Raw genomic sequence first — 27268 nt, forward strand, 5'->3', positions numbered from 1 at the left:
CCCTCAAAATAATTCATGTGTTGATAGAGTAGGTATTCATTTCATCACGGAACCAGTCACCCCCTCAGAAGCTGCGGCAGCACTTCGCTGACGCTTTTGCACGCTGACTTCTCCATGTTTGGTGCATCAGTTACATTTGTACAGTTCGAGAGAGCCGACACCAGACTGATGCAGGTCTGGAGGTAGGAGCCAGTCACCCGACGTGCTCATGAGTCACTACCTATAATTAGAGTCTGGAGTGTGCCCTCTGAATAAATAAGTAGTGTTTAATAATAATTAGTCGACTAACATAGCAATATAGGAATTCATCAGATTTGCATTGAAATTACACCATTAAAAACTCAGATGACGTAAAGTGTATTTTTCATTATCCAAAAAAGTTGAATTGAATTTCCATTGAATTTTCTGAAGATCATGATTGTCTGTAGAATATGAGTTGCAGTGGTTTCCACCATAAGTGCCACCATCACATCAAAAATCCATACAAATTCCATTTGTACGCAAAAATATCAAACTTGTGGGTGTTATGTACATCTTCAGATGCCTCTCTCCCAAAGTGCATGGAGGTGAAACCAAAATGGCCAAAGCAAGTCGGCATAAATCTTTGATAAAATGTGCAACTTGACCTAATGTGAGACATTTCATTGAAGAAACCCTCTCCATCAAAGATCCTCTGCGCACGGGGATAGAAAAAGCACTAGCAGACTGCAGGGGCGCGGAATTTGAATTACAAAGAGGCATCTTGGATATAATAGAGCAATGCTGTGCTACCAGGAGGCCTCAGTGAGGAGCCTCTCTGCATTACAAGTGAATGCAGCAAATGGGATCTGAGCTCAGGCTATCTGAGTGTGAACAACATTGCTTGTATTTGGACTTAATATAGAAATATGAATGATTGAGTAGAATTTCATGATGACAATAAGAGCTTATAAATGTGATAATGAATTTATCAATGTTATTGTTTATGTCATAATGTAACACAATACTGGCTATTTTACAGCTATAATCTGAGAATAGGAGCCAGAAAAGAGTCATTTGTTAGTTGATTAAAGCTTGATTATTTCAAAGAATATAATTTCATCAATTACAATATAGAGAAAAATGTCTGATCAAATAGATTTCTGTGACAATCAGTGTTACTGACTATGGAGGGCGACATTATGCCGTGCAGTGCACAATATGTTCAAGCCTCATTAGAAGTCGAGGTCGGAACCAATGAGCTGACAGAGACGATCCGGAGCCTCCGGCGCGGACATTACGGAAGTTTAGACGGTTGCTGTGGGTGAACGAAGGTAACACTGACAGCATCGCATCAAACAAGAAACCATTCTCTCCCCCTAAATTAACCCAGTCTCCCCTTTCCCTCACACATGGCGTCCAATTCTAACATAGACATTGAGGGTGCGACCCAGCATCTTCGCGACATCCTCAAGCTCGACCGTCCCGGGAACGGCACCGGTAAGTTGGACCGGGAATGAAAAGCGGCTGCGCTTGTTTAGGCCGCAGAAGCTAATGGAATGCTAGCTAGCTAGCTAGCTAGCTTTAGTGGTACCTAGCTAACATGAGTTGGTTTAGCGCGCTGCTGTACTGTGAAGTTAGCCCAACAGCAGTTTCAATACATGTTAACGAAAAGCAGCCCATCGCTTTGAAGCACAATTAGGATGTAAATGAGTTTACATGTGTTTTATTTTCCAACTTAATTTCCGCGGAGCAGCGAACGTGTTCAGGCTCGTCGGGATGTTAAAGCGCTAACTGCGTCGAAAAGGTCCTCAGTATTTTATCATCCCCAGTGTTAGCTGCGTTACAGCTAGCTTATGTCTCTGTCTATTTACTGGCGAAGGAGAGCTGGGTCTTAAGCGGCCAAGCGACGATAAACTATTGTACAAATGTTTCGTTTATGCGAAATTATCTCTATAGCACCTGCTCATTGTAGCTTCAAAGCAGCAAACGTCGCGGTATCTTTGCACCGCATCGTTTAGCCGGAATTGATTTACTGCTATCAAGAATTAGCTTTAGCCCCCATAACTGCGTAGAAGGTCGGTGTTCTTGGCCAATTTGGATACAATTTCTGCAGTTTTGTTTGTGCTACATTCAGCCTAGCAATGCCCTGTCATTAAGGCACTCGCACTTGTCAAAATTATCAAGTATATTAATGAAGACACAACCAGCTTTTGGGGAGTTGGTGTGAATGACAACACAGTTGTCCCTGAGTGTAGACTGGATCCAGCTTCAGGGTGTCCTGCTCCTCTACTAAAGTTAGTCACCTTTGTATTGCAGTATTTTACTCTCTTAAAGCAGTACAACATATCACATACATGTGGGCGACACATTAGCATGTGTTTTACAGGGGGTGGCTCTCAGCCCTGGTCCTGGGGACCCACTGCCCTGCATGCTTTAGGTTCCCTCATCAGACACACCTTCGTCAAGTGAAAGGGGTCTTCATCAGGCTTCTGCAGAGAACAACCCGTTCATGTCAATCAGGTGTGCTGGAGCAGGGAAACCCCTACATCATGCAGGACAGTGGGTCCCCATCTTATGCTGGAAAGTCATGTGACCTTCACCAGTAGCCTCATCAAAATATTTGAATTATTAGTATTGTTGTAGTAATAATAATAATAAGATATTTGTTAGTTATTTTGTCCATTTCATGACAAATTATTTGGGCAGCAGCAAACTACTTGAATTGCAGTTTCTAAATGCCCATCGATCACAGCAGGCATTTTGACAAAGAACAGGTGTAACTACTAACATTAATGGTGGCTCTCTTTAAGTGAAATACTCAGTTAGCAGTGCCAGTGAGCCAGCATGCATATAACAAGGCTTTAATAAAGGTAATTACATTAAATCAAGTATCAAGATCATATCAATGTTAGTAGTTCCACCTGCCACTTTCCAACATTTTGCTTCAGAAAGAAGGGTATTGATTGTCTGCAAGGGAGAGTGGTGTGATCAGCTTCTTGCAGACACTTTCCCCCTCATTGTAAAGGCATATCAGCAGATGTGTGGAAAGAGCCATTTCAGTAGTAATTTGTGTCTGTGTCCAAAAAATTAAATATAGTAAATAAATCTATAACTTAACAATCTCTCAACAGTAATATATATTATCAAATTAAACAGTTTGATAAGGATGACGCCCTTAAAGGAGAAATGTGTGTATTACAAAACCAGCTCCTGTTATTTGAGTTTAGTTACTGAAGAGTAGGACTTACCCACTTTTCCCTGGAGTGTTAATATCCTCCGAGTAGGGAGTAGCAAATGTAAGGAAGTTGAAAATTCAGACTTTCTAATAAGCACATCCCTCCGTTGTCTGTGCTGCTTATCCTTAGAGGGTTGTGGGATGGCTGAAGCCAGTCCCAGCTGACATTGGCGACAGGTGGGGTACATCAGTGGGGACTGAGCGCCAGGGCTGATACACACAGACAGACAACTGTTCACACTCACATTCACATCTAGGGGGAATTTAGAGTCACATATTAACCTAACCTGTGTGTCTTTGGACTGAGAGGAAGTCTGTCAAAGTATATTTCTTCGATACTTGCATATATACAGTAAGTTACATGAATGTATTGTAATAATACAATAAGAAACCTCCAGAACAAACATTACCTCTTAACAGGCTTCGGACGTCCCTGCTGGCTTTGAATTTACATCTTTATGCAGTGTATCTCAGTGTCACCTGTTAACCTCCTAAACCCTTTCCTCAGATTCACAATCAAGTGATAGTTTGAGAATGCCATCTTTTAATGGAGAGCTGAATGGATTATTGGGAGCAGCCGGCCTTCTGGGAAGCGCTGATCGGTCAGCCATGTCAGAATCTACCAGACCCATCTCCACAGATCTCAGCACCGCTCAGGAGACTCAGATAATGTGAGTGCCTTCTTAGAATCACTCAGAGATGGCTCTCTTCTATTTGAATTTAGTCATCAAAAATGCATAGACATTTTTATAAGCACTTTATGTGTCAAAGAAATTAGATCTATATGGAACATAAAGGTATGCGCTGCAATTTCAGCTGCCTCTCCGGTGACGATGGCTCCACCTGTATCCCCATCACCTCCAACAATGTGGAGATTGTGGCGAGTCAAGATTCCAGCATCAACAGCAAGGCTCGTGGCAGCAACAAGGTATGAAGCTGAATCATCAGCAGCGAAATAGTGCCATCAATTAAGTGCATCGGTCAGAAAGCCAGAATGTGCGCATCTTTGTGCTTCACACTGAATGGCTGCTGAAGACCGCAGCATCATTGCTAAAAAGAAATCTCTATGAAACTTAATTCGCAGAGTATTAATAAATTTTGAATGGTGAATTTGTTTTTCTTTCAGGTAAAGATTCAACCTGTTGCCAAGTACGACTGGGAGCACAAGTATTATTATGGCAGACTGATAGCCGTGTCCAACTCCTTCCTGGCCTACGCCATCAGAGGTGAGAGTCCAGCAGTGCCTCTTATTTCTACCATCAAATGACACAAACATCAAACAGTGCCAGAGCTGCTACCAAACACAGTTAGGATTTAAGTACATGGATGTGGTGTTCATAATGCTTCCACTTTGGAAACTGATCATTTTTAAACTAAAGCAGTTGAGAAACAGTGACCAGGTATGTACATTGAGTTCCTCTGGAACTATTTCCTCGATGTTTCTAATGAAAACTGGTGTGTTTGTGTAGGCGGGACACAAGTCTAGTTTAAATTTCCTCTATGTATCTTCCCTTTCCACTACCTCAACAGATATTTTAATGTAACATGATGAGTCACTAGCAGTCTGTAGTTGCTCAAACAATTTGAATGCTGTGATACCCCAACATCCTCGGGTTTGTCTTTTTTTTTTAAAAACAAACATCTTCCCTCAGGAGCCAACAACCATGCGATGATTCGTGTCCTGAGTGTGGGTTTCGCTGAGCGGTCTCTACTGAAGGGATTCACTGGAGCTGTCACAGATCTTGCTTTCGCCCACCTCGACTCGTCCCTGTTGGGTTGTGTAGATGAAGCTGGCAACCTGATGGTCTGGCAGCTCACCTGCACTGGAAGCAAGATACTGTATCCTGACACGTGGGAGAAGCTGAGAATGAGTGTGTAGGAGGATGTGCGGGTCTATGTGTGTGTCTCTCGAGTAGATGTTACTGCTTGTTGTTGCACTGTTGCTTTCTTTTTATTTCTTTGTGCAGATAGTTTCTCACAGCAGCCCAATCTGCAGTGTGATTTTCCACAAAGCCCTGTGATATCACAGCTTTATTTGGTGTAATACTCCTGGAAACAACTCTGTCAAGAGATTGTCTTCTGTCCCGTTCTCCTTAACCAACGTTCCCTACAGTGATCAGGTGGTGGTTCATGTCCGACGGCCAGAGGACACTCCACTGAACTCTCACCGACGTCTCATCTGGTGCCCGTTCATCCAGGATGACAATGAGGAGAACCAGGATGACACCAGCCAGACCTTAGCCCTTCTACATGAAGACAGGGTACCTGTTTTACACAGAAATGTTTGTCTCAGTGGGACAGAGGCCACTGGTTTTTAAACCTTGAGCATACTGTTCCAGTAGGACTCTCTACTAAAACTAACCTTAAGAACATAGAAAAAGTAGTAGTAGTAATTTTTAACAGCAATTTGATTGTTTCCTCAACAATGCAATCAAAATTTGTATATCCCTAAAAATGTATTTGTAGAAATATCTCCACTTATACAGTAGCTAAGACGGAATGTGTGTTTACAGCCTCGTCTCAAGTTACACACATGCAATGACCTTAACTTTACAAAGGAAGAACCCAAGTATCGGATCAATACTCGCTGTGTTTAGCTATCGGGAGAGAGAAAAGTGGGAACTCTGCATCCCTGATTTTATCCTCCGTCCGTCTAGGCTGAAGTGTGGGACCTGGAAGTGTTGAGAGCCAACAACAGCATTTGGCCCGTTGAAGCCACAAGCCTAAAAGAAGGCGTCATCACAGTCAAAGGACATACCCAGGTATGAATGAGAAAGTATTCATTCAGTGATTCTTCTGCTACTGAAATATGTGGAACTTTGTCCATTTCTAAACATGTTAGATATCTGTATTAGAAATAAAACCACAGTATGAGAAGGACAAAATGATATTCTGGGGTTGTTGCATAGTTTTTCTGCCGTGCTGATTGCTTATTTTGATTCATGTCTGTCCATCCAGCGAGTCAGTGAAGGAGCCCTGTCTCCAGATGGAACTGTGTTAGCAACAGCCAGCCATGATGGATACATCAAGTTCTGGCAGATATACATAGAAGGGACCCAGGACAAGCCGAGGTAAATTCTTTTCCCACCCAAAAAAATAGCGTGTTTGATAAACGTCATGACACATGGGGTGCATGATGCAGTCATGTCTGTGTTTTTCCCTCTCTCTCCTACTCTGTGGTTGTCATTTCTTCTATTCACTGTTTCACCTTTCTTCACTTTTTGTCCAGATGTCTTCATGAGTTGCGGCCTCACGGAGGACGTCCCCTGTCTTGCCTTCTTTTCTGTGATAACCACAAGAGGCAGGACCCTGAGTTAGTATACAGCGGTGCACACACATTTTCATGTCATTTTTTTTTTTTTACTGAAAATTGGGACAGATGTATAGTTTCGACTGGTTTACTTTCACTTTCACAGTTGTCACATCTGGTCCCTTTTGCTTTGCTCTTTGTAGGGTTCCATTCTGGCGGTTTCTGATAACTGGAGCGGATCAGAACCAGGAGTTGAAAATGTGGTGCACTGTTTCCTGGACCTGTTTACAGACCATTAGGTTATTGCTTTTCTCCTTCATTATAAGTTTAAATCCTTTTTATGCACTCTGATCTGTGTAATAAGGCATGACCTTACTAAACGTCTGCCTGGAACTCTCTCATCAAATAGATGCTTCAGACCAGTCCGAGTATACTTTTCAAATTTTTTGTTTCAGATTTGTGGATGGTTTCTGAAGCTCATCCCATAAATGTACTTTGTTGTTAAAGTGCATCTGGTTTAAAGATATTGGTGGTGTTTTTTAGGTTTTCTCCAGATCTGTTCAACTCATCGGTTCTGCCAAGTCTGAAGGCCAGTCTGGACCTCTCTGCTGAGTATCTCATCCTCACCGATGTACAGAGGAAGGTCAGCACAATGTTGTCAGCTATGTGGAATATGTAATGTTCACAAATAGTTGTTTTAACAAATATCCCCCAACCGCTGATGTCATGCCTTAATTGAAATGTAAATTAGAAGCACTTTTTGGTCACCTTTGCATCATTTAATGTCACTGCACTGACCTACAGCATTAATCTGAAAAGGAGCACTAAGATAATTAAATTCTAATTAGATTAAATCTCAGGCTGTGCCCCGTCTGAGAGAGACAGTTTCAGTTCGCCTTGTTTGAAAGCCCTCTCTTTCTAGAAGCAAGGTTAGTCTGTTCATGAAACTGGCCCATTATGCTTGGAGTGTTGGAGTTGGTATGTGGACCAAACTATTTTCCCAGCTGCCCCCACTGCCACCCCAGCCTGCCATCTAGCGTCATACTTTGCTGATGTCATTCTTGGCAGGTTCTGTATGTAATGGAGCTGCGGCAGGACCTGGAGAAAGGCAAGGCCACTTTCACCGCAGTATCCGAGTTCCTGCTCACCCACCCTGTACTCAGCTTCGGGGTCCGGGATGTCGCTCACAGCCGATTACGACACACCGAGGTCCTCCCTGCAGAGGAGGAGAGCGAGAGCCTGACAACAGGTGCGCACGTGCACTCACACATGTGCATCAAAAAAGCACTCTTTTCGCTCCTGTAATCCTTTGATCATTTCCATAACCATTTTGTAATCAATATACAGTATTTTCATTTGCAGTCATTTAGTTATTCCAAGGGCTGTCACACACTGCTGAATTAAAAGAGGCTTTTAAAAAAAGCATTAGACATGTAGCAGCATTGATCTTAATTAACAAAGCATGTCTTTTTCTGTGTGTGTTTTTCTTCCAGAGGGCACTCAAGGACCCACAGAATCCAAGTCTGGGATCCAAATTAAACTCTACTGTGTTCACACTAAGTAGGTTCCCTCCCACTGTCTGATGTTCAGAGTTAGTTAAGATGATGTTGGCTTGAGTTTAATACATTGCATAGAAAATAGAATATATTTAATGCTCCTAAGGGGTAATTTGGCTTACAGCCAGGCAGTAATTATAAATACCACCTTCCAAAGACTAGGTTTTCTTTCTTTCACAGTTCTTTTTATTGAATCTCACAATTTGAATCAATGACAAAAAAACACTCCTATCTCAAAACAAATACCCTTCACCCCCCACTGCTACTCGATGATACCAAACCTGCTCCGTTTCACAAAGGAAGGCACAACATATGTATTGTAGTGATGCTTTTCAGTTGTGGTCATTCAAAATGAAGAGATGACCAAGTTTAGATCAAGGCACTTTATGCATTACAAGCTCGGGTTCTTGAGTAGCATGCAAGTACAAGAGAACAAAGAATAGAACTGTATAAAGGCTTCCTCGTACAACAGCTGGTATGCAGTATATTTTACTGACCAATTACAAAGTATATCACTACTGTCAACATTCAAGACCTATGAACAGCAGGCTTAGACATAGATACTACACAGACTGGTAGAGTACACAGATCGAATGTACACAGACAGCCCAGCATCATAAAAACACAACAGGTATGCAGGTATATCAAAGTGCACATAATGGAAGACCCCAGTCAACACAAGGCATCAAGCACAGCAAAATGAAACTGAGAAATTAAAAGCACTTAAATTACAATGAGACAACAAATAGAAGCAGCACATCCAAATGTCAAAGGCTGTTTTCAGGCAAATATCAAGAATAAAATGACATTACATTATAATTCATTACCCTTTTTATTCCTGTACCTGTGTAGAGGGGTCGTCAAAGAATGTCAAAAAAGATTTCCACACCACAAATTTGTGTTCAGAACCCCTCAGTGTATATCAGATTTTTTTTTTTAAAGCTTCAGGTTAAACAGCACATCCCTGTCTGATGGGCGACTGAGGGCGAGGCAGCCTCCCTCCATCTCAAAAGTATCGGGCATTTAGAGGGTAGTAAAGTCAACGCCTTTATGGTCCTCTGCATGTAACTGCATCCCTTCTGGAATAATTCCAAACAATGACATAAGGGGGTTTGGATCAGTTTGAACTTTTAAGATTATAGAGGGAGCTTTGAAAATAGCCCTCCAATAACCTCTAAGTTAGGACCGAGCCAGAACATGTGAATCAATGTTGTGTCCGCCATTAGAAAACGTGTAGATTTAGGTTTAACAACTAAGGTAGTCTTACATTGTGTCTGTCTGTTTGCAGGAGTCTGCAGGATGTCCAGATCTGGTTTCAGCCCAACCTGGGCTCCAGCTCTGCAGTCTTCCTGCCCCATTCTGATTCCCAGGATGGTTTTGGTAAGTGACAGTCTGAAGAAATCAAAACAAAGCAGACACAAAGATCAACTCCCAGTCCATGGTGGTGATGCATCTTTCTCTTTATATTGGTCTCTTTCTTGTTGTACACATTTGTGAGCAGCTTTAAACTCTCCTCTGCCAGCCCAGAGAAAAAGCTGAACAAAGTGACTTGTACTTGAAGGAATATGTGTCCACTATAAGAGCATCCTTTACCTTTACATGATAAAGTTTATCTCCTCAAATCCAGCTCTCCTCGTGCTCGTGCTCTGATCTTCTCTTTTTATTGCAATTTCTCCTCTCCTCCACCCATTGCTTTGCACAAAATTGATCACAAACAAACTCCTGGATTGTGAGAAGATTCTGTGAAGACATGTTGATTTCTTTGCTCTGCGTGTTTCACCTTGCATATTGTTTTTGGGCTTTCTTCTTAAGTTAAATATTGCCACACAAATGACGTACTCTTTACATTTTATGTGCTCAGCAGGGTTTTCAGACCATCTCACTGACCAGAGCTCTGACAAGGAATCAGGAAGTGGCTCCCAGACCGACCTTAGGAAGATCCCATCGCTTCCTGCTCCCACTGATTTCCTGTCAAACTCGAGCGCCAGCAGCGGGACGATGCCCAAGCTGATGACCCCCGACGCCTTCATGACACCAAGCACCTCGGTACGATCACTCATGAGTCTTGTACACTGGTACTCGTAACCTCTCTTAAACAGGTGGTATGGGCTGTCTGGTTGATGTCTGAGTCTCACTGCAGCATTCACCTTACAAAGTAGTCAAAAGCGCTTCAGCAAATGAACACCATGCTCTTTTTTATTTGTCGCCTAGCAACGTTTCGCCCCACGAATAGCACCATCTCCTACGCATTGGCGGAGTGCTGCCAGTGGCACTCAGCAGACACAGGCCCATAACCCTGTTAATACTTGGTCTATAGAAACTGAAGACCTGCTTTATCTTTGGCTGGCTGGGTTTATATGAAGGTCTAACTCAGACAGTCAAAGAAGAAGCAGGTCTTCAGTTTCATCTGTGTGTGAAGTGAGAGGCAGGGAGATAATAGATGACAAACAGTTCTCTCTGATCTTGTTTTTTTGGTTTCGTTACTGTGATTCTGACAGTTTAGTTGTGATGTGATCCATTTCAGTTATCTGCATGTTGCTTTAAATTTGTTCAGTTTGAGAATTCATATGATTTCTTGCAATATGTTCACTGATGTTAGCATCAGAAAGTATGACGAGGAAACCAGTGTGGGATATGTATGTATCAACAGAGATTCTTTTTCTTTTCTCAACCACCGAATAGTTATTTTACAAACTTCACATTAAGTTGGCTGCAAATAGATTACTTTTTTGGTCACCCTCCAGGTACCGGCATCTCCTGGCAGCAGCGCCAGCAGTCTGACTATTGTGACAGCTATCAGCAGCAACTCTGACTCAACTAACAGGTGAGCTTTTTCATGCAGTTTAGCAGGGATGTGATTCTAACAAGGTGATTAGTAATGACCAGCGTCTGGAGTACAATAGAATCTCTGACTAAGTGTGACTATAGTGTGACAATGTGAAACCATCATTGATGTCCCTACTATATCTAGTTGGAATCATTTTAATGCACAATTTAAACTTTGTCATTGCTGACTTTCCCAGATTATTTAAGTTATTTAAATTAAGTTTTCTTTAATTGCGAGATTGTCTTCCTCTTTTAATTGTATATTTAGATTGTTTATCACTGATAGGTTAACATACCCACATAATCTCTTGCTCTTCTGATCACACACATGAACATGTATCTGTGTTGAGTACAGTCTGTCTGTGTAACTGTGCAGAGCTTTAGACGATGTCAGTCAGAGTCCTAACAGAGGAGAGAACACCACCACCAACAGCAGCAGTAGCCTGGCTCTCTCCACCTCCACCAGCAGCCCAAGAGCTGCTTCTGCTGTGCTGCTGCCCGGACTGGAGAACATACAGGTAGGACGGGACATGTGCTCCTACTTCTACCAGTTTCTCTGCACTCTGAAAGCCATTATTGTTTGTTTTGATTACACTCCTCATCTCCATCTCCAGGCACTAGCGTCCCCAAGTGGCCCTCTTGCACTTGACAGCCCTCAGGTTCTGGATTCTCCCCTCCTGCCCCAACTTGCCTCCCCGACCAGGGCCCGCTCTCCTGACGTCATCTCCTCAGCCTCCACAGCCATGTCCCAGGACATGCCAGAGATCGCATCCCAGACCCTACAGCTTCAGCGTGGACTAGTGTCCAGCTTGGAGCCCTCTCCTCTTTCTGCTCTCCAAACTGACAGCATGGCCTCTGCTGCATCTGCCCTGCACCTGCTCACCTCACCACGCACAGCCAACAACAGGTGTGTAGATGACTTTAAAAAAAATGAATATTCACAGTGAATATACAACTCACCAGTAATTTAAAGCATACTGAAATGACATGAGACAAACTGTATTTTCTTTCTCAGCCTGTTGCCCCTTGAGCTCGGAGGTTGTGATGGGCCAGTGGGTGGGGCAGTAGAGTCAGAGCCCAGACTCAGCCACACCCCATCCCTACTTGAGAACGCCTTATCACAGGAGAACCCTGGGGTTGGAGGAGGGTCCTCGGATGGTACCGTCAGCCACACACCTTGGCCGGCTGCCCCCGACATCACTAGAGAAACCCGGAACAGCCTAAGGGACAACGGTTTGGGAGACTGGTAGGAATTCCCACATACAACCACATCTAACAATCATGAACAGACACATCTATTATTAGTTATTATTAGTATTATTAGTAGTGGTATTATTGTTATTATTATTATTATAAGACTCTGGACTCACCTGGTGCAGTAATTTACCTCTGTGTAATAATTTGTAATAATTTATTTATTTTTTTTAATTCATACTATTATATAGTTATATTTTACTCTGAAACATGTAATGACTATAATTTTGTAGGATTGTATTTTAGAAAATTGTTACTGATGAACCAAATTTGGTTCTAAAACATCTATTTACAAAGGCATTCTCATACAAAAGTATATGCATTACTCAGACACATTAACTAAAACAAGCAGTTGCATGAGGTTTTTTTAGGTGTAAAGAAAAGGTATTGGCATTATGACCAAGTCTTTCATATCTATGTTAAAAGCACTGTGAATACATTAATAGAAAAGGGGTCTGCTGTGTTGTAGTTCAAGAGAGGAGTCGAAGGACAGACACTTGAGCTCACCTTACCATCTACGCTCCTATCACCTCACACAGAATGATAGTCAGGATGCTGGAGGAGAGCAGAGGTAACACACACACACACACACACACACACACACACACTGTCTCCTTGTTTATGCAAATAACCATAATATCACAAAATGAAGCAAAACACAAATTCAAGACTTTAAAGGCCTATGAATTTTTGGTTGTATGGACCTTTTCCAGGATGATTACACAGCTTGTTGTATACACTCTCCTCCATTGACTACAGCAGCGGTCTGTGTATGTGTCTGTGTTTGACCCAGTGACCCTGATGATGAGGTGGCCAGCCTGGCATCATCCTCAGGGAATTGTGGCACTCGCTCCTCTCACAGACTACCGGTTAAGGACTGGAAGACATCCCCACGAGGTTCACCAAAACTGAAGAGGAAGAGCAAGCAAGATGACAGGTATGTTGATGTTTGATAGTGAAGAAATCAGGGCTGCAGAGTGGAGGGTGTAATGAAAACAGTTTTGCAGAACTTGAGTGTGTGATGTGTGGTTAAAGTGTTTATGATTTCAGGTACAAACTAATTACTCTGATAAAAATCTTTACATTTGGATATCTTGTATAATGAATGCAGCAGAAATCACCAGTGTGAGGAAGAGGCACCTGTTAAAATGCAAAAACGCTCCAAATCTGTCAGGTTGCGAGGGCATCTCCTGTACACAGCCCTCTTGAGATCACACCACAGATTTTCAATCGAATTCAGGTCTGGGCTCTGGCTGGGCCATTCCAAAACTTTAATCTTCTTCTGGTGAAGCCATTCTTTTGTTGATTTGGATTTATGCTTTGGGTCGTTGTCATGCTGAAAGATGAAGTTCCTCTATCATCCCTCTGATACTTTGGAAGCTCTCTGCGGACCATGGCTTTTGCTGTAAGATGCGACTAAGAAAATGTTAGAAAAAGCCTACTAGAACAGCTGAACTTTATTTGGGCTTAATCAGAGGCACTTTAAATGATGGCAGGTATGTCCTGACCCCTGTTTAACGTGATTCTGAATGTGATAGGTTCATTCTGAACACAGCCACATCCAGCCCAGTTATAAGAGGGTGTGCACACTTATGCAACCACATTATTTATTTATTTTTACTTTTTTTATTTTTAGGGTACTTTTTACTAGGACTTGGGATATTGTTTTAGAAAGAAAAGAAATCAATTCTGGCTTAAACTGCATTCTTAGCAGTCTGTACTGCTGTGATGATCATGCTGGCTGTGTGTGCAGCAGGAGATTGTCAGACAGGCACTCAGGCTTGTTAAGACTCGATCATAATGTAGGTTGTAGAGTGACGGAGGGAAGTGATTACACTACTGCTGGACTACAGTTCAGTGCAGTTTTATTTCCACTGCTCTTCACGCCAAGTAGCAAAAAAACTAGTTCTGTCATCCCTTGACTTCATTCAAGATCTTGAGTTAAAGTTCAGCAGAGAAGATCATCAGCAGAGACAAGACAAAGACCAGGAAAAATGTTTGTAGCTCCAGGTGATGCTAACAAAGTTAGTATTAATGGAGTATAGTGAGTTCTTAGCTCATTTTACATCTGTAATTCTGAATCATATAATTAACTAATATTAAAAACAGGCAATGACATAAAAGTAACAAAATCGATGTAAATATTATAACATAGTGCATGATGTATATTCCCATAGCTACATAAAACCTCATATTTGATTAGCTGGTTTGAGTGTTGTGGTGACGGCACATTCTCTCTCCTCTCTCCTCAGTGAATTGTCTCAGTCCAGGCAAATGGACTCTGGTCAGGTAAGGTGATCAGGATGCATATCTATGCATATTGGCTAGCTTCTTTTATCTTTATTGAATGCCACAGTGATGGTATGAATGAAAGTTTTTTTTAGTATTTTTAAATGATTTGTTCTGTTGACGATCGCTTGGAAACACATTACACCCGTCTTTGACCACTGATTGATTTTTGGCCACCAGATGACAGGAAAATGTCAAAACAAGCTTGCAGACGCTTAATCACAAGTTAACAGAGTTGTCATTTCTAACCTATTAGCAAATAATTATTTTATTCAGTTTTAATCTGAAAAATAATGACGATGGTAAGTTATATGTAATTCATATATTTCAGGAGCACTTTTCCCACTTCGTCCTCTTTTTTTTCAATCTTTCTCTCCACCCCCTATAGATGAATGCAGAAGTACAGGACGAGTTGCTGATGCTCCTGCGTAGCCAGCAGAGGGAGTTAACTGAACTGCGTGGACAGATTGAAGCCATGCAGAGCTCCATTATGACTCAGGTAGAGCATGTCCTGAACAACCACCAGGAACAAGAACGTATCCTTGTTAATCACTGAACGTTTGCTGGTAGCTTGTTCAATTTATATTTCCATCCATTTACATTACCACCAGTGAAACTGTGTCTGAATAAGTGTGATGCCACTATTAGAAGAGATTTAAAGCACAAAGCCTTGAGCTGTAACCTGGATTTTTCTTAGGTCACTCAATCTGAGGCCTGGAGTTAACTGGAACACCTGAAGCTACCCTGTCAGGGTAGCATTTCCAATTTAAAGTCAGCTCAGTCTTTTCTGACAAACTCCTCCAAAGTTGTATCTGTGCGCATGCAGCTCTTGTTGATGAGCTCTCTACATCACATTCTTGCGAGCCTTGACATTTTATGACCTCAGAGCGCAGACTAGAGCGAGTTCTGGCAGAGAGTCAGAATCACCAGCAGCAGCTTCAGGACCAACTCAGCCAGCAGCTCAGCCACACCCTCAGCTCAGTGCTAACCAACAGAATGGACAAAGTGCTGCGAGAGGAAATGAAGAAAACAGTCCCGCAAAGTAAGGAAGCGCGCACACACACACACACACACACACACACACACACACACACTCGCACTCAGACAGAAACACATCAAAGTCAACAATTACAGAGCCAGAGACAACAAAGCAGAGATTTCTGTTGCTGAGGCTAAGTGCACTGTCATGCACACATGTTACCAGGTGATACCAGGTGCTATTGCACCTTTTTGTTGTTTGCCAGTCATAGGCAAGGAAGAAAAGCCGCAGAAAAGAAAAAGATTCCTTGTTACTACAGTGTCTTGTACTCTTCACAGCAGAGTTGGTCCAGACTGTGTGAAGCTAACATTAATTAGCAGCTACAAGTCAGGCTAAAGGCAACTTAAACAGCCTAAAAGCAGAGGTCTCCAAATGCGGCTCCAAGGTGCAGCGCTGGAAGGCACAGGTAGAAAAATGTGATTAGAGGACTAATGTTTACCAGCAAAGTTTCTATTGCTATGATTTCAACATGGATTTGTTTGACAATGTAGCTTGGGTAAACAGGGAAAAATAGGGTGCGTCCCCTGGACTCATCAGTGGTGAGTTTATGGTGTCTTTTTGCATTTTAATGCAACAGAGATGCAGGACGAGCATCTAGCAACATCACTGTGTGTAGATCGGTCATGTCACGGCCAAGTCACTGTTCACTTAATGAGGTCAGTATTAGTGCTGATACCTATCTGACACTGGATCAGTTCATCCCTCATCAGCTGTAAATTTGATAGTTTGTCAGTCTAGTGCACAAGGCTGTACATCAATAAATTAGAGTGTTAGTTTAATGCTTGAGATCAGTCTAGACATGAGATGAATTTAATGTAATAAAGGCAGCGGAGGTGTGTTGCACTGTGAGCCTAAAATTAAGCAGCCTTTGGGGAGATGTGTTTTTTTTTTCCTGCCCTCTAATTTGAGGATGAGATGTTCCTGTCTTTTTTTCCTTCAGCCTTGATCTCGTGCCTAATTATAGGGGAGTTCTTGCTAATCAGTCTTGCTGATTCTTTCCCGTCTCTAGCGATCTCTAAGAGCCTGGAGCCAGTGACGGGTCAGCTGAGCAATACAGTTGCTGCTAAGCTGACCGCTGTGGAGGTCACCCTGAAGGACAACGTCAGCAAGGTGGTCAAATCAAAGGTAAGCGGCTGGCCCTGTATCCTGTCCTATCCTAAATCTAACATCACCTGCCCCCCCGTCTCCTCACTGTACCCACTATCTGTTTACAGAACACAACAGATGCAATTGGTCGAGCAGCGGCTGAAGCGATGCAGGGGCCCATCCAGGCAGCCTATAAGGATGCCTTCCAGAGCATCGTGCTGCCTGTCTTTGAAAGAGGCTGCCAGTCCATGTTTCAACAAATCAACGACAGCTTCAAACAAGGCACGCAGGAATGTAAGGCAATTTTATCACCATCAGACACCAACCATTTGTGGATTTGTCTGCAAATGGATATCAAAATACAGTGACTCTATAGATAAAAGACACAACCTAGATGACGCACTGCAACTGAACATGGATTCAGTAGATGTCCGCACACGTGAACGTTTCCATGAAGCTGTGCTGGCTCCTCACCATGGCCAGTTTCCTTATTTAGACACTTAGTACTAGTACTGCGTTCTTGTTGGTTGTTCCCCATATGTAGCCCCCAAATCCCTGTGTGTTTATCTGGAAGTCAAATTAAATAACCATCTCTTTCAAAAAGCTCAGGCACAGCCTTTTTAATGATGCCTTTTCAGACTGCGCCAGGGCACTGATTTGTTGATAAGCAGCCTATTTACTGTGCTCATGCCCACCTCAGGAAGCTTGCAGCTAGATGTTTTTTTTTTTTTAAATTATCAAGGCTGTCATAATGTTTGCAGAGGGAGATACACACAGTTAGCCTGCAGGAAATATGAAGGCCACATTACCCCTCTGAGCATGTGTGCTCTTCTGATCTTGTTCCAATTTAAATGTAGTACATGATCAAATTTGAGCTTTAGTGTTTTGTGTGTAAATATTGACTTTGATTGCTGCATTAACATCTGCACTGCCATCTAGCTACTGTGCATACCTTCAACTGTGACATTCATCCCTGGATTTTTTTTCTCTGTTGTGGGTGTTGAAGTCAACTTGATCACACCTGATCACAAGTGTTCTACTATATGAATTGATGCATCATGCAGTACTTCCCCTAGTTTGTCATATTCATGGGTAGGCGTAGAATGTAGAAAAGCTAGCAAGCAAAAAGAATTCAAAGCTCAGAGAAATTACAGCTCTGTTATATCATCAGCTCATCACGTTGTTGTCGATAACATTTGAGCAACTATCTGCCTGTTAACATTTTATATATGGACATCCCACTGGTGTTTCTGGCATCCTGACAAATGTAATTCCAATAACATTGACCTTTTCACTGTGGTTTGGTCCTTGGATGGATTTAACTTACATCACCAGCCATACATCTGTGTCTTTGTGCCTGGTAGTGTATGATTAGTATGTTTGTTGTGTAAGGTATCAACAATACAATACAGTCTGCATTTATGCACAAATCCAAGTTGTGGGTGGAAGTAGACGAGCCTCCACCACCACTGTGGCACTTCACTTGTAAACCCAGAGAAGTTTAACTTTTAAACCAAATTTAGCCTTGTTTAAACAAACAGCTAGATGTCCTTCCTGGGCTGTGCTGTTATTAGCTGCCATAACAACAAACTGAGGCTTTATTTATTAATCTTCATTATTATTAAAGCCATATTTTGATCGCTCTCTGAGCAGCTTGCCAACAAAGTGCCGACTAGGGACACTTAAAGACTGAGCAATTTCTTGCTAGCTTGTTCTACATTTCCTGGCCAAAATTCCACTTTTACAGTTTCATGTGTTTCTGCATTCTATTTAATGATCCATTTCTTCTGATAACAATAAAAGGAATCATGAGATGGTCGGTTTAAATCATAAGCAAGCAAGTAATTACTGCTGGGTTTAATTAGGGACTCCAGACAGCTCTTTCACATGCAGGCAGATTCAAGTCTGACAGAAGCAGCACTGTTATTTTTTTCTCAAAGCCTGCACCTTAACAAATCTCAGACTAGAGACAAAATAACATCCCCAAGCACACAGACTTCCTTCACCTGTCGGAAGTGGGGGGACTGCAGACTGTGAATGAGTGGCTCAGTGTAGTTCTACAATTTCAGTAATGCCTTTGGCGTTTGAAAGCACAACACATAAATCAGCTGCCAGGATCATCTATAGAGCCTCAGTGCTGGTCGTTAGCTCTCAATGAGCTGGCCGTTACTTCTACCCTTCCACATCACACTGAGACATTTGGTCCAATACGGATATCGAAGATATTGCTTAATGGAGTTGTGAGTGCGTTCATGGTGGTTTAGCTTGTGCAACGGGGAGAACTGATTTTCTGTTGACTTTCATCTTTTGCAGACATCCAACAGCTTGAGACCCACATGAAGAGCAGAAAGCAGAGAGAGCAGGAGACACGAGACCCCATGATTGGCCAGCTCCAGCAGATGATTGACAGCTTCCAAAGCTCCACTGATCAGCTGGCCAACAACATCACAGCTAACGTCCGGGCAGAGGTCCAGCACCAGATCCAGATGATGGTGGGAAAGTATGTATCCGAGCTATCCCTCATTGATCACACTGTTGGCCACCTGATTGGAAAGCTGATTCTGAGATCTTGTTTTCTTTCCTCATTTGAATAGAATTGAATCTCCCCTGAACCATTTACTCCTTTTGTTCTGTTGTCGCACCAGACATGGCATGCCTGCTCTCATTGAAGCAGTTTACTATATATATTTTGTAAAATGAAATAAGACAATGACATTGCCCTCTCAATGGGCCATCAAGCTTTACAAGAGTCCTGCTGTTAACTGATCTTATTCGCAGTGATTGATCTGATAGCATTGACTGACACTCCAAGCAAATGCTTTGAATATCAGATATGCATATCAGCAGATGCCTATGCCAGCAGCTCTGGCCTTATTCACTGCCTATTGAGCAGGTGCGTAATGGATTGGAGAGTAGAAACAAGCAAAGCTTAATCCTGGGGCTAATGTAAGAACATAAATTCGATCAGGTCTCTTGTTCCCTTTGCAATTAATTTCATGGCCTCTAGAGTGTATAGATTTGTCGGGGGCGGAGCAGAGAGAAAGTAATTGGCCAGCTAAAAACTTTGAAAATCTTGAGAAGGAAATGACAATGCTGGACTGCGCGGTCAGATTCTTATTGCTCTGAGATTCAAAGTAATAGCTTGTGTGTTAACATGCGTCAGATGAAATCAAACTTTGTTCCAGCATAAAGACAAGATTACATTCACACATGTGATTGAAGGAGGGAGTTCTTCCTGTTATTATGTTGTGAAGCATATAATCATATCTTTTACAGGCTCTTTGCTTCTTGGCTTAGCCACAGTGCAGCGCAGTGTTTGAAAATACTGTACATCTTATGTGAAGGATAACCCTCTTTCTGTCCTCGCATTTCTTCTTCTGTCCTTTTCCTCCCAGTTTGCAGGAGTCTATTCTTAGCCATGTGCAGCGAATTGTCAAAGGAGAGGTGAGCTTGGCAATGAAGGAGCAGCAGGCAGTGGTCACCTCCAGCATCATGCAGGCTATGAGGTCAGCGGCCGGCACACCCGTCCCAACAGCACACCTAGACTACCAGACACAGCAGGCCAACATCCTGCAGCTCCTCCAGCAGGGCCAGCTCAACCAGGCCTTCCAGCAGGTAACACACACACACACACACACACACACACACTTATCTCTTACACTCTCTGTCTCTGATATATAACCTGGTGTAGCACTGTGCATATTGCAGACTCTGCAGCTGACCTCTATTTTCTAACCGTTAATGAATGCAAACACCTCCCAACAACTTGTACTCCTGCACTGATACACAATGACAAAATGCCGCCAGGACTACAAGGCCCAGAATGTATTACCAGTATAATGCAAATACCTCACGCAGTCCCACTTGCAGACCCCACTGAGCATTAGCTGTGCTGCAGACACTCACTCTGCTCGTGTTTTCTCCTAAGTGGTTTATCTGAACCTCTTAGTGGTCTTTCCACCTCCTTCGGGCTCTGTGACTATTTGTCATCACTCATGTTTATGTGCATAGAATTCAGTTGTTAACCCATGGAGTTTTGACACTTGAAAACACTATAATAGCCTCTCTAAGCTCTTTCTTTTATTAGAAGCTCTGACGTACTTACATGCTTAGCAGACTGTTGTAGCATGGAAACAGTCTGAATTTTACTTCAAAAAACACAACAAAAAATATGACAGCAAAAACAGCTGATCTACGGGAGAAGTAGTTTGGCTAAACCTTCTTGCTTTAAAGTTTGTGGACTTGTCCTTTCTATGAGAGGCTCAGTGCATCTGTACAGGAGTGTTTTCTTATAGAGTCACTGCAGAAAAAGAAATACTTGAACTTGAGTTTTCTGAAAAATATTTCACTTGAATAAAATGTTCCCTCTCACTGCCCCCTCCCCCAGGCCCTGTCAGCAACAGATCTGAACTTGGTCTTGTATGTGTGCGAGACCATCGACTCTCAGCAGGTGTTTGGGCAGCACCCGTGTCCTCTCAGCCAGCCCGTGCTGCTGTCGCTCATCCAGCAGCTCTCCTCCAACCTCGCAACTCGCTCTGAGCTCAAAATCGGGTGAGGAAATCATTGTTATCTCGTGGACCACTTGTGGTTTTCTTTTTCACATCCACTCTCTCAAGCACATTATTCCCTCAACGCATAATGACAAATAAACAAGATGGAAGCACAATATTCAGGATATCCTTAACAAATATACCGCTATGGGTGTTTTTGCTGTGTTTAATACTTAACAGCTTGGAATAGTTACTGATAATCTACGATATCTGTAGTTAAAATAACCTCAGCATCTTTTGCTCATTGGAAAAAAAGAACAGCAAGATGTTTGAATATTGACACACAAAATACATGCGCTGTTTCCAATTAAAAATTCAATCATTTCTTAGGCAATATTTTGCATATTGTGTGCAGGACATCATCTCACACCACTGTAGTGCAACATATAACCCGTCCTGCAGTGCAGCGGGCATAATATACCATTTTTTGGAAAAGTCATTGGGTTTAAACAAAACCCTGTGAACTGTACAAGCTCACTTCTGTTTCTTGCAAAGGGACAGCAGTGAACATGCTTTGACTTACATGCCCTCCCTCCCACACAGGCCGGATCCTGTGCTACTTTCCATCAGTAATAAACACAGTCTTTGCCTAAACTTCTGCTCCCCATCTCACCTCCATTGTATGTCCATTATTCTTTGTCTCCTGAGCACTAAACGGTGCTAAACTGCTGACCCCATCATGCTGCTCCATCTGTAGCCCTGCGACATGGCTGCCTGGGGAGCGTGGATGATCCCATGAATAGCTTTGCAGTTTCTAGATGCTCTCTACTGTTCTGTTCTTTCTATGTCCTTCCTATGTCCTTTATCCTGTAACCAGTCATTCTCAATTGCACCTGTGTGTTTTTTCTGTTGTGTTTTCTGTTCATCTCAGTATGTGTGAATGTGAGCCCCTGTCTCGCTCACTTTGTCCTTTTTTTCTCTTATGTATCACTGCATCCCGTCTCTTTTTAAAGCTCCGCTCAGTGGCTGGATCACCTGTCTACTTCTGTGTTTACACTGCAGCTGCCTACTACTGCTAATGTGGCCCTCTTGTGCCACTCAGTGCCATCTGGAGGGAGAGATGTGGGCAGCAGGGTGTGGTTCAGTCTGAGGCATTATTAGGACACAGAACAGCTATTGTTGGATGGGCTGTGGTACGAAAGGAGCTCAGTAGATAGGATTAAAACAGGATAAATCACCAAACTTAACATCATCTCACTCCCAGCCCCTTAAATGGCTCATTTTGTTTGACTCATGCAGGCAAACGCTGTGCTCCCACGAGTTAATAGAAGTCAGTTCGTATTAGGATAACAGTTGCACAGATTATTTTCTGAGGCTTTACACAAGATAAAGGAGCCTTCTTTTTATGTACTTCTGATTAATGGCGGCTTAGACAAATCCATGAGTTTCCCAAAGAGAGACCAAAGCAATGTTAGTGAGTATTGGGTCCAGAGAGGGTCATTAGTAGGGTCATTAGCTGGTTTTCAAGAACACATTGTCGTGTGAACGGATGCAAGAATAATGCGACCTGAGCTGGACACAATTTAGCACATTATCCCCCTGCAGGACGCTAACTAGCCAGTCAGTATCTGTGGTGTTAGTGGCACTAAAGGTCCCCTTTAAAGAGTGTGTTGGCAGTGTGATGGGGATTTGATAGGAGTGTGTGTTTGGGGACCTCTGGCTGGAGGCCAGCTGGCGGTGTGGGATCAGGTAGTGCTCCGGACGTGGAGATGAATGGTCATTAAAACATTAAAGACAGAGGTGTGGCAGAGCAGAGCAGAAATAGAGCACCACAGGACCGTCTGACCACCAGATGTCTGACTAAAATAATGAATTCACAAGTTAAACGTAGTGCAGCGAGACGACCGGACGCAGGTGACTGTGGAACAACTCAATTTCTGTTGTGGTATTTGGGTGAAACCAACATTGTACACATTAACACAAAGGGCTGACAGCCAGGAAGGTGATCAAGGACAGCAAGGACAGAAAGTTGACATTGATGAGTCTGTTTGTCCCCTGCAGCTGCTCCAGAGTGCAAACCACAAACTGTGTGCAGCCTGTCTTTGTACTGCTTTAATAGCTGAACGAACAAAGTCTCAGACTCTAAATGTGAAGCTTCTCTGAGTTTGCGTCATTTTATCCAACTAGAACAACCATGACCACGGCCTGTTGTACCAAGTAAGCTTTTTGTCTTCCTGTTTTCCTCACACCTGTCTTCGCCTCATGGCTGCAGACTAATTCTTGGTCCAACAGTTCCTCTCCTGCCACCTACAGTAGATAACATCTGCCTGACTGCAAATTTCATTCATCTTTCATCATCATTATCTGACATGTGTTGTCCCTCTGTGTCCACGTCCAGCTACCTGGAGGATGCAGTGATGAACCTGGACCACGGCGACCCGCTGACGAGAGACCACATGGCCTCCGTACTGGGCCAGGTCAGACCCAAGCTCTTTACCTTCATGCAGCAGGACCCCCACAGCCTGCTCAGCAAGAGGGCGCGGCGCCTGATGATGATGCTGCAGGGTCTCGTCAACCACTAGTCCCTCGTCTTGAGCGAGGCGCAGAAGAGTTTTTCCCCTCGCGGATCCACATCATGAGTCCATGAATGTTTCAGCGGAGAGAGCAACAAGGACAACTTCAGCCCTCTTTGAGCGCTCTATCATCGTGAGGACGGGACGTGCTGTTGGTTGGGAGAAGGAGGATGTGAACTCCTGGATGACTGAGTTCAAAACCTCTCACTTGGTTCAAGAAAAAGGTTCCCTCCAGCCCACCTGTCCCTCCACACAACCCTAAGTCCTGTTCCATTTGTTCCTAGTGCTTCCCCTGCTCCACCTGCACCAGTGAAATGAAGTTAGGAAATAGAAACTGTTTTCGTTGCTTTTTTTCGTTTGTTTTTCTTTCCCTTTTCCTGTACAGACCTTCAGTGCAAGACATGAATGTTCAGGACAACTCTTCACTGTAGAGTTCGCTGTAGATTCTTCGAGACCTTCGTTACTGATGCTTTTTTTTTTTTTTTACCCCTTAAGAGGCATTCTGGTTGTCTCTCATCCTTTCATCCCCATCAAGAGGAAAAGGACCGTCTCAGAAAGGACGGCCAGAGAGCCTGAAATTTCTGGTCGTCCCCCAGACACATCACACCTGACACTCCTTTGATGTCGCTTCATCAAAATGTGCATAAGACTCAAAGAATGTTCAGCTGAGTGGTCCCCAAGACCAAACATGGCCGTTTCCTTTGTTCTACTGTGTTCCTCCAACCCGTCTGTCAGCCACATTAAGTTTTGGGATACTGAACAAGTCGTGATGTAGGGGGCTAACTTCTGAGCAACAGAAGGAACTAAAGTACACTAAAAGATGACATGTTTCGCCTCAAAATGTCGCCTTGTGTCTCGGCCTTAAGAGCAAACAGCAAGCTTGGACACTTTTTTTTTTTTTTCTCAGACAAGCATCCTCGCTAGAGCCAACTTGAAATTCAGTTGCTGCAGGATTATGCTGTCCTCTGTTCACTTTTTTTTTTTTTTAACAACCAAGCTAATCCCAGCAACCACAAGTATGTAACATCCAAAAACATTTTGTGTTGGTTGCATATTTCTTTTCAGTTATTTCTTAATAGGCTGGAGGCGCCGGCCTGGCCAGGCCAAACCTCTCAGTGCTTTGAAGAGGATCAGCACGTCAAATTGTTCAACTGAACACGGACTGAATTTGTTCCTGCGTTGGAAGTATTCAGGATGAAAAGCATCTCTCGTTATACTTTTTTTCCATCTGGCCTTGTTTTCACTAACCATTCTAATGAGAGATTCGGAAGGACACCAACAAGATTAAAGGATGAGAAACAACATTTTTGTAATGTAACGGATATTTGCGAAGGTGCTCCAGGCTGAATAGAATTCCCCTGTAGAATCTGAAAGGTCTGGAGCCCAGCATGGAGTTTGGCAGCCGTCCACGTGTACAGCTCTGTCCTGTAAACTGATCCGACTTCTCCCCATGTCCTCTTCTGTACGTCAGTCCCTTTTTTATATAAGCGTTTAGTATTTGTAAGACTTGTATACTTGCTTTAAGAGTTGTCAAACTAGTTATATTAAATGATAAATCACGTCTAAACACACTTGTAATTTTATCAGGATATTCCAACTGACGTTTGTAAAGTTAACGTGCAGTTACTTCTCATAGGCTGTAGGAGGCAGCACTTAGTTGGACTGCAGATGTTCACCCTGCTCGTCATCAAGGTTTTGAATTCAGAAATCATTCCTGCTCTCACAGCTTCTGTTTAAGCAAACATGGAAAAGCCTGTTTCGGTCATTTGTTCATCTTTAAAGTGGGTTCAAAGCGTCTGATGATCTGTGGAACGCCCCTTCACACACACACACGCACGCACACACACACACGCATTAGACTCTGTTAAGTTGGGTTTGTCTAGCAAGTGCCTTATTGTAATCTACATGTTTTACTTTAACATTTGATCCCGTTTGGGCCTTCAGACAAGGCGTAATGATCAAGCATCATCCCACAGCAGTTCCATTGAACTTTTACAAGCATTTATGTCATTAAAAGGTTGTTTGCGGCTGGATGTGAAGCAAGCACGGCAGAGGGGAATCTGTATGTTGTGTCTGCAAACATAAAACCACCAAGACCGCTGGTTTGGACCCATATTTGAATTGCTGGGAAACAGAGAGAGAGAGGCTCTGTTTTGACCGCCCTGTGCTTTCAGTTAGAGCCCCGGGGTGATTGTCCGCAGAGCAGAAGGACGGGTTGACGCCCGCTTCAGCCTGAGTGGGCGCCCTGTGTGGGACACACGACTGAAGCTGGTGTGTCTCTTATTATTTTCTCTTTCCACTGTGTTCGCTTCCCTCTGCTTGGATGGTTATGTTGTATCTTTTACAGTTTCTTTTACCCTAAACATTTTGGAATAAAAAAGACTTGTTCGATTCTTTGTGTCTTTATTTGTCTGGAGACAAAGAGGAGCGTCATCCCCTGAAGATGTGCAGTGGTGGGAAGTAACTGAACACAGTTACTCGAGTACTGCACTTAGGCACCATGTTGGGGTACTTGTACTGGAGTATTTCCATGTTCTACTACTTTATCTTATATTTCAGCTTGACTATAACTCAACACAATGTACTCAAGACTCCCTACAATTATGTTTCAGATCCAGGTTTCACATTAACAATACATATCTAAGCTTAGTAATAGTGAGCACTGTAAAGGGTTAAAGCCGTGGCTCCCAGCCTCTAATAATAATCCAATACTTTACAGAAAAGCAGCTACACAAGTCTGAAAGTGAATCTAAAGTTGTGCTGCAGAACTTTTTTAAAATCCTCTCTCATTAATCATGTCAAGGCCTCTCAGATTAATCCTGTGACCCTGTTTAGGGAGCCTGACCCCCCCAGTCTGGGAACCAGAACGGTGAACAGAGCAGTTAGGTCACCAGCTAATAATGTCACCTACAGCAACACATCAATCACAGAGGGGGGGGGGGGGGGGCTGTGATCAGACTGATCAGACTGTGATCAGACTGTGATCAGACTGTGACTACGTGTTTTTACTAACGTACTTTTGCTCCAGCAGGGTTTTGCAGGTAAGGGAGTGTTTTTACTTTGCTGAACCTGAGGACAGTGTTTCCTCCTGCACTCTCAGGTCCACCAAAGTCCTCCCATCATCCGCCCAGACCTGTCCTGGCTTCACGTGCGGCTCATCGGGGACTCTCCTCCTCCTCTTCCTCTTCCTCTTCCTCCTCCTCCTCCTCCTCCTCCTCGGTGCGGACGCGCCCTCCCCTTCAGCGGAGCGGATGAGCGCACCGTGGATGCTCTCACGTTGGAGTACAGAGCTGCACCAAGGACAGGAGGGGAGCACTCCGAGCAGCGCTGAGGAGCGGGACGGTGCGGGACGGTGCGGGCCGCCTTTTCTTCAGGAAGAACAACTCTGGGATTTCCTGCGCAGACCTGAAACTTGTGAGGGCGGAGGACGACTTGTCGGGTCAGCATGGCATCTCTGATGAACTCTGCGTGCCTCCTCTTCGTGCCTGTTGCTCTGCTGCTCAGTGAGTACAACAAATGCTTCACTTGTCCCGTTCAAACGTCTGTTTTCTGAACCGTGCACAACTTCCAGTTGTTCGGACCACTTTAGGCTGCGTGTCACTGTGCGTAAACGGTAACGCGGGTGCAGATCTGGACTCCACGGCGCTTTAAAACACCTGATCTTGATTATTTTACATGTGTGTAGATCGCTCGCTGCTGCAGGCCACGT

The 27268-nt window shown here is 43.4% G+C and overlaps 1 protein-coding gene across 2 annotated transcripts; it reads left to right on the forward strand.

The window, feature by feature from the left end:
- Positions 1-1275: 1275 nt before the first annotated feature.
- edc4 (enhancer of mRNA decapping 4) lies at positions 1276-25950 on the forward strand. Of its 2 annotated transcripts, none has more exons than XM_070830692.1 (30): positions 1276-1458; positions 3705-3867; positions 4013-4124; positions 4323-4422; positions 4849-5035; positions 5310-5457; positions 5854-5958; positions 6155-6267; positions 6426-6509; positions 6650-6745; positions 6990-7089; positions 7515-7695; positions 7940-8006; positions 9291-9382; positions 9864-10048; positions 10747-10826; positions 11205-11346; positions 11443-11735; positions 11844-12074; positions 12552-12653; positions 12876-13019; positions 14335-14371; positions 14760-14907; positions 15258-15413; positions 16420-16535; positions 16625-16790; positions 18810-18996; positions 19892-20111; positions 20884-21047; positions 23385-25950. In XM_070830692.1, exons 1-30 carry the CDS (start codon positions 1371-1373, stop codon positions 23566-23568), a joined length of 4191 nt encoding a protein of 1396 aa, XP_070686793.1. In that variant the 5' UTR covers positions 1276-1370; the 3' UTR covers positions 23569-25950. The 2 variants fall into 2 exon arrangements, with proteins under 2 accessions (XP_070686793.1, XP_070686794.1); XM_070830693.1 differs by having other exon boundaries at positions 9867-10048.
- The last annotated feature ends 1318 nt before the right edge of the window (positions 25951-27268 follow it).

The sequence above is a fragment of the Pempheris klunzingeri genome, chromosome 5, assembly GCF_042242105.1.
Source record: "Pempheris klunzingeri isolate RE-2024b chromosome 5, fPemKlu1.hap1, whole genome shotgun sequence".
In the NCBI taxonomy this organism is placed as follows: Eukaryota; Metazoa; Chordata; class Actinopteri; order Acropomatiformes; family Pempheridae; genus Pempheris; species Pempheris klunzingeri.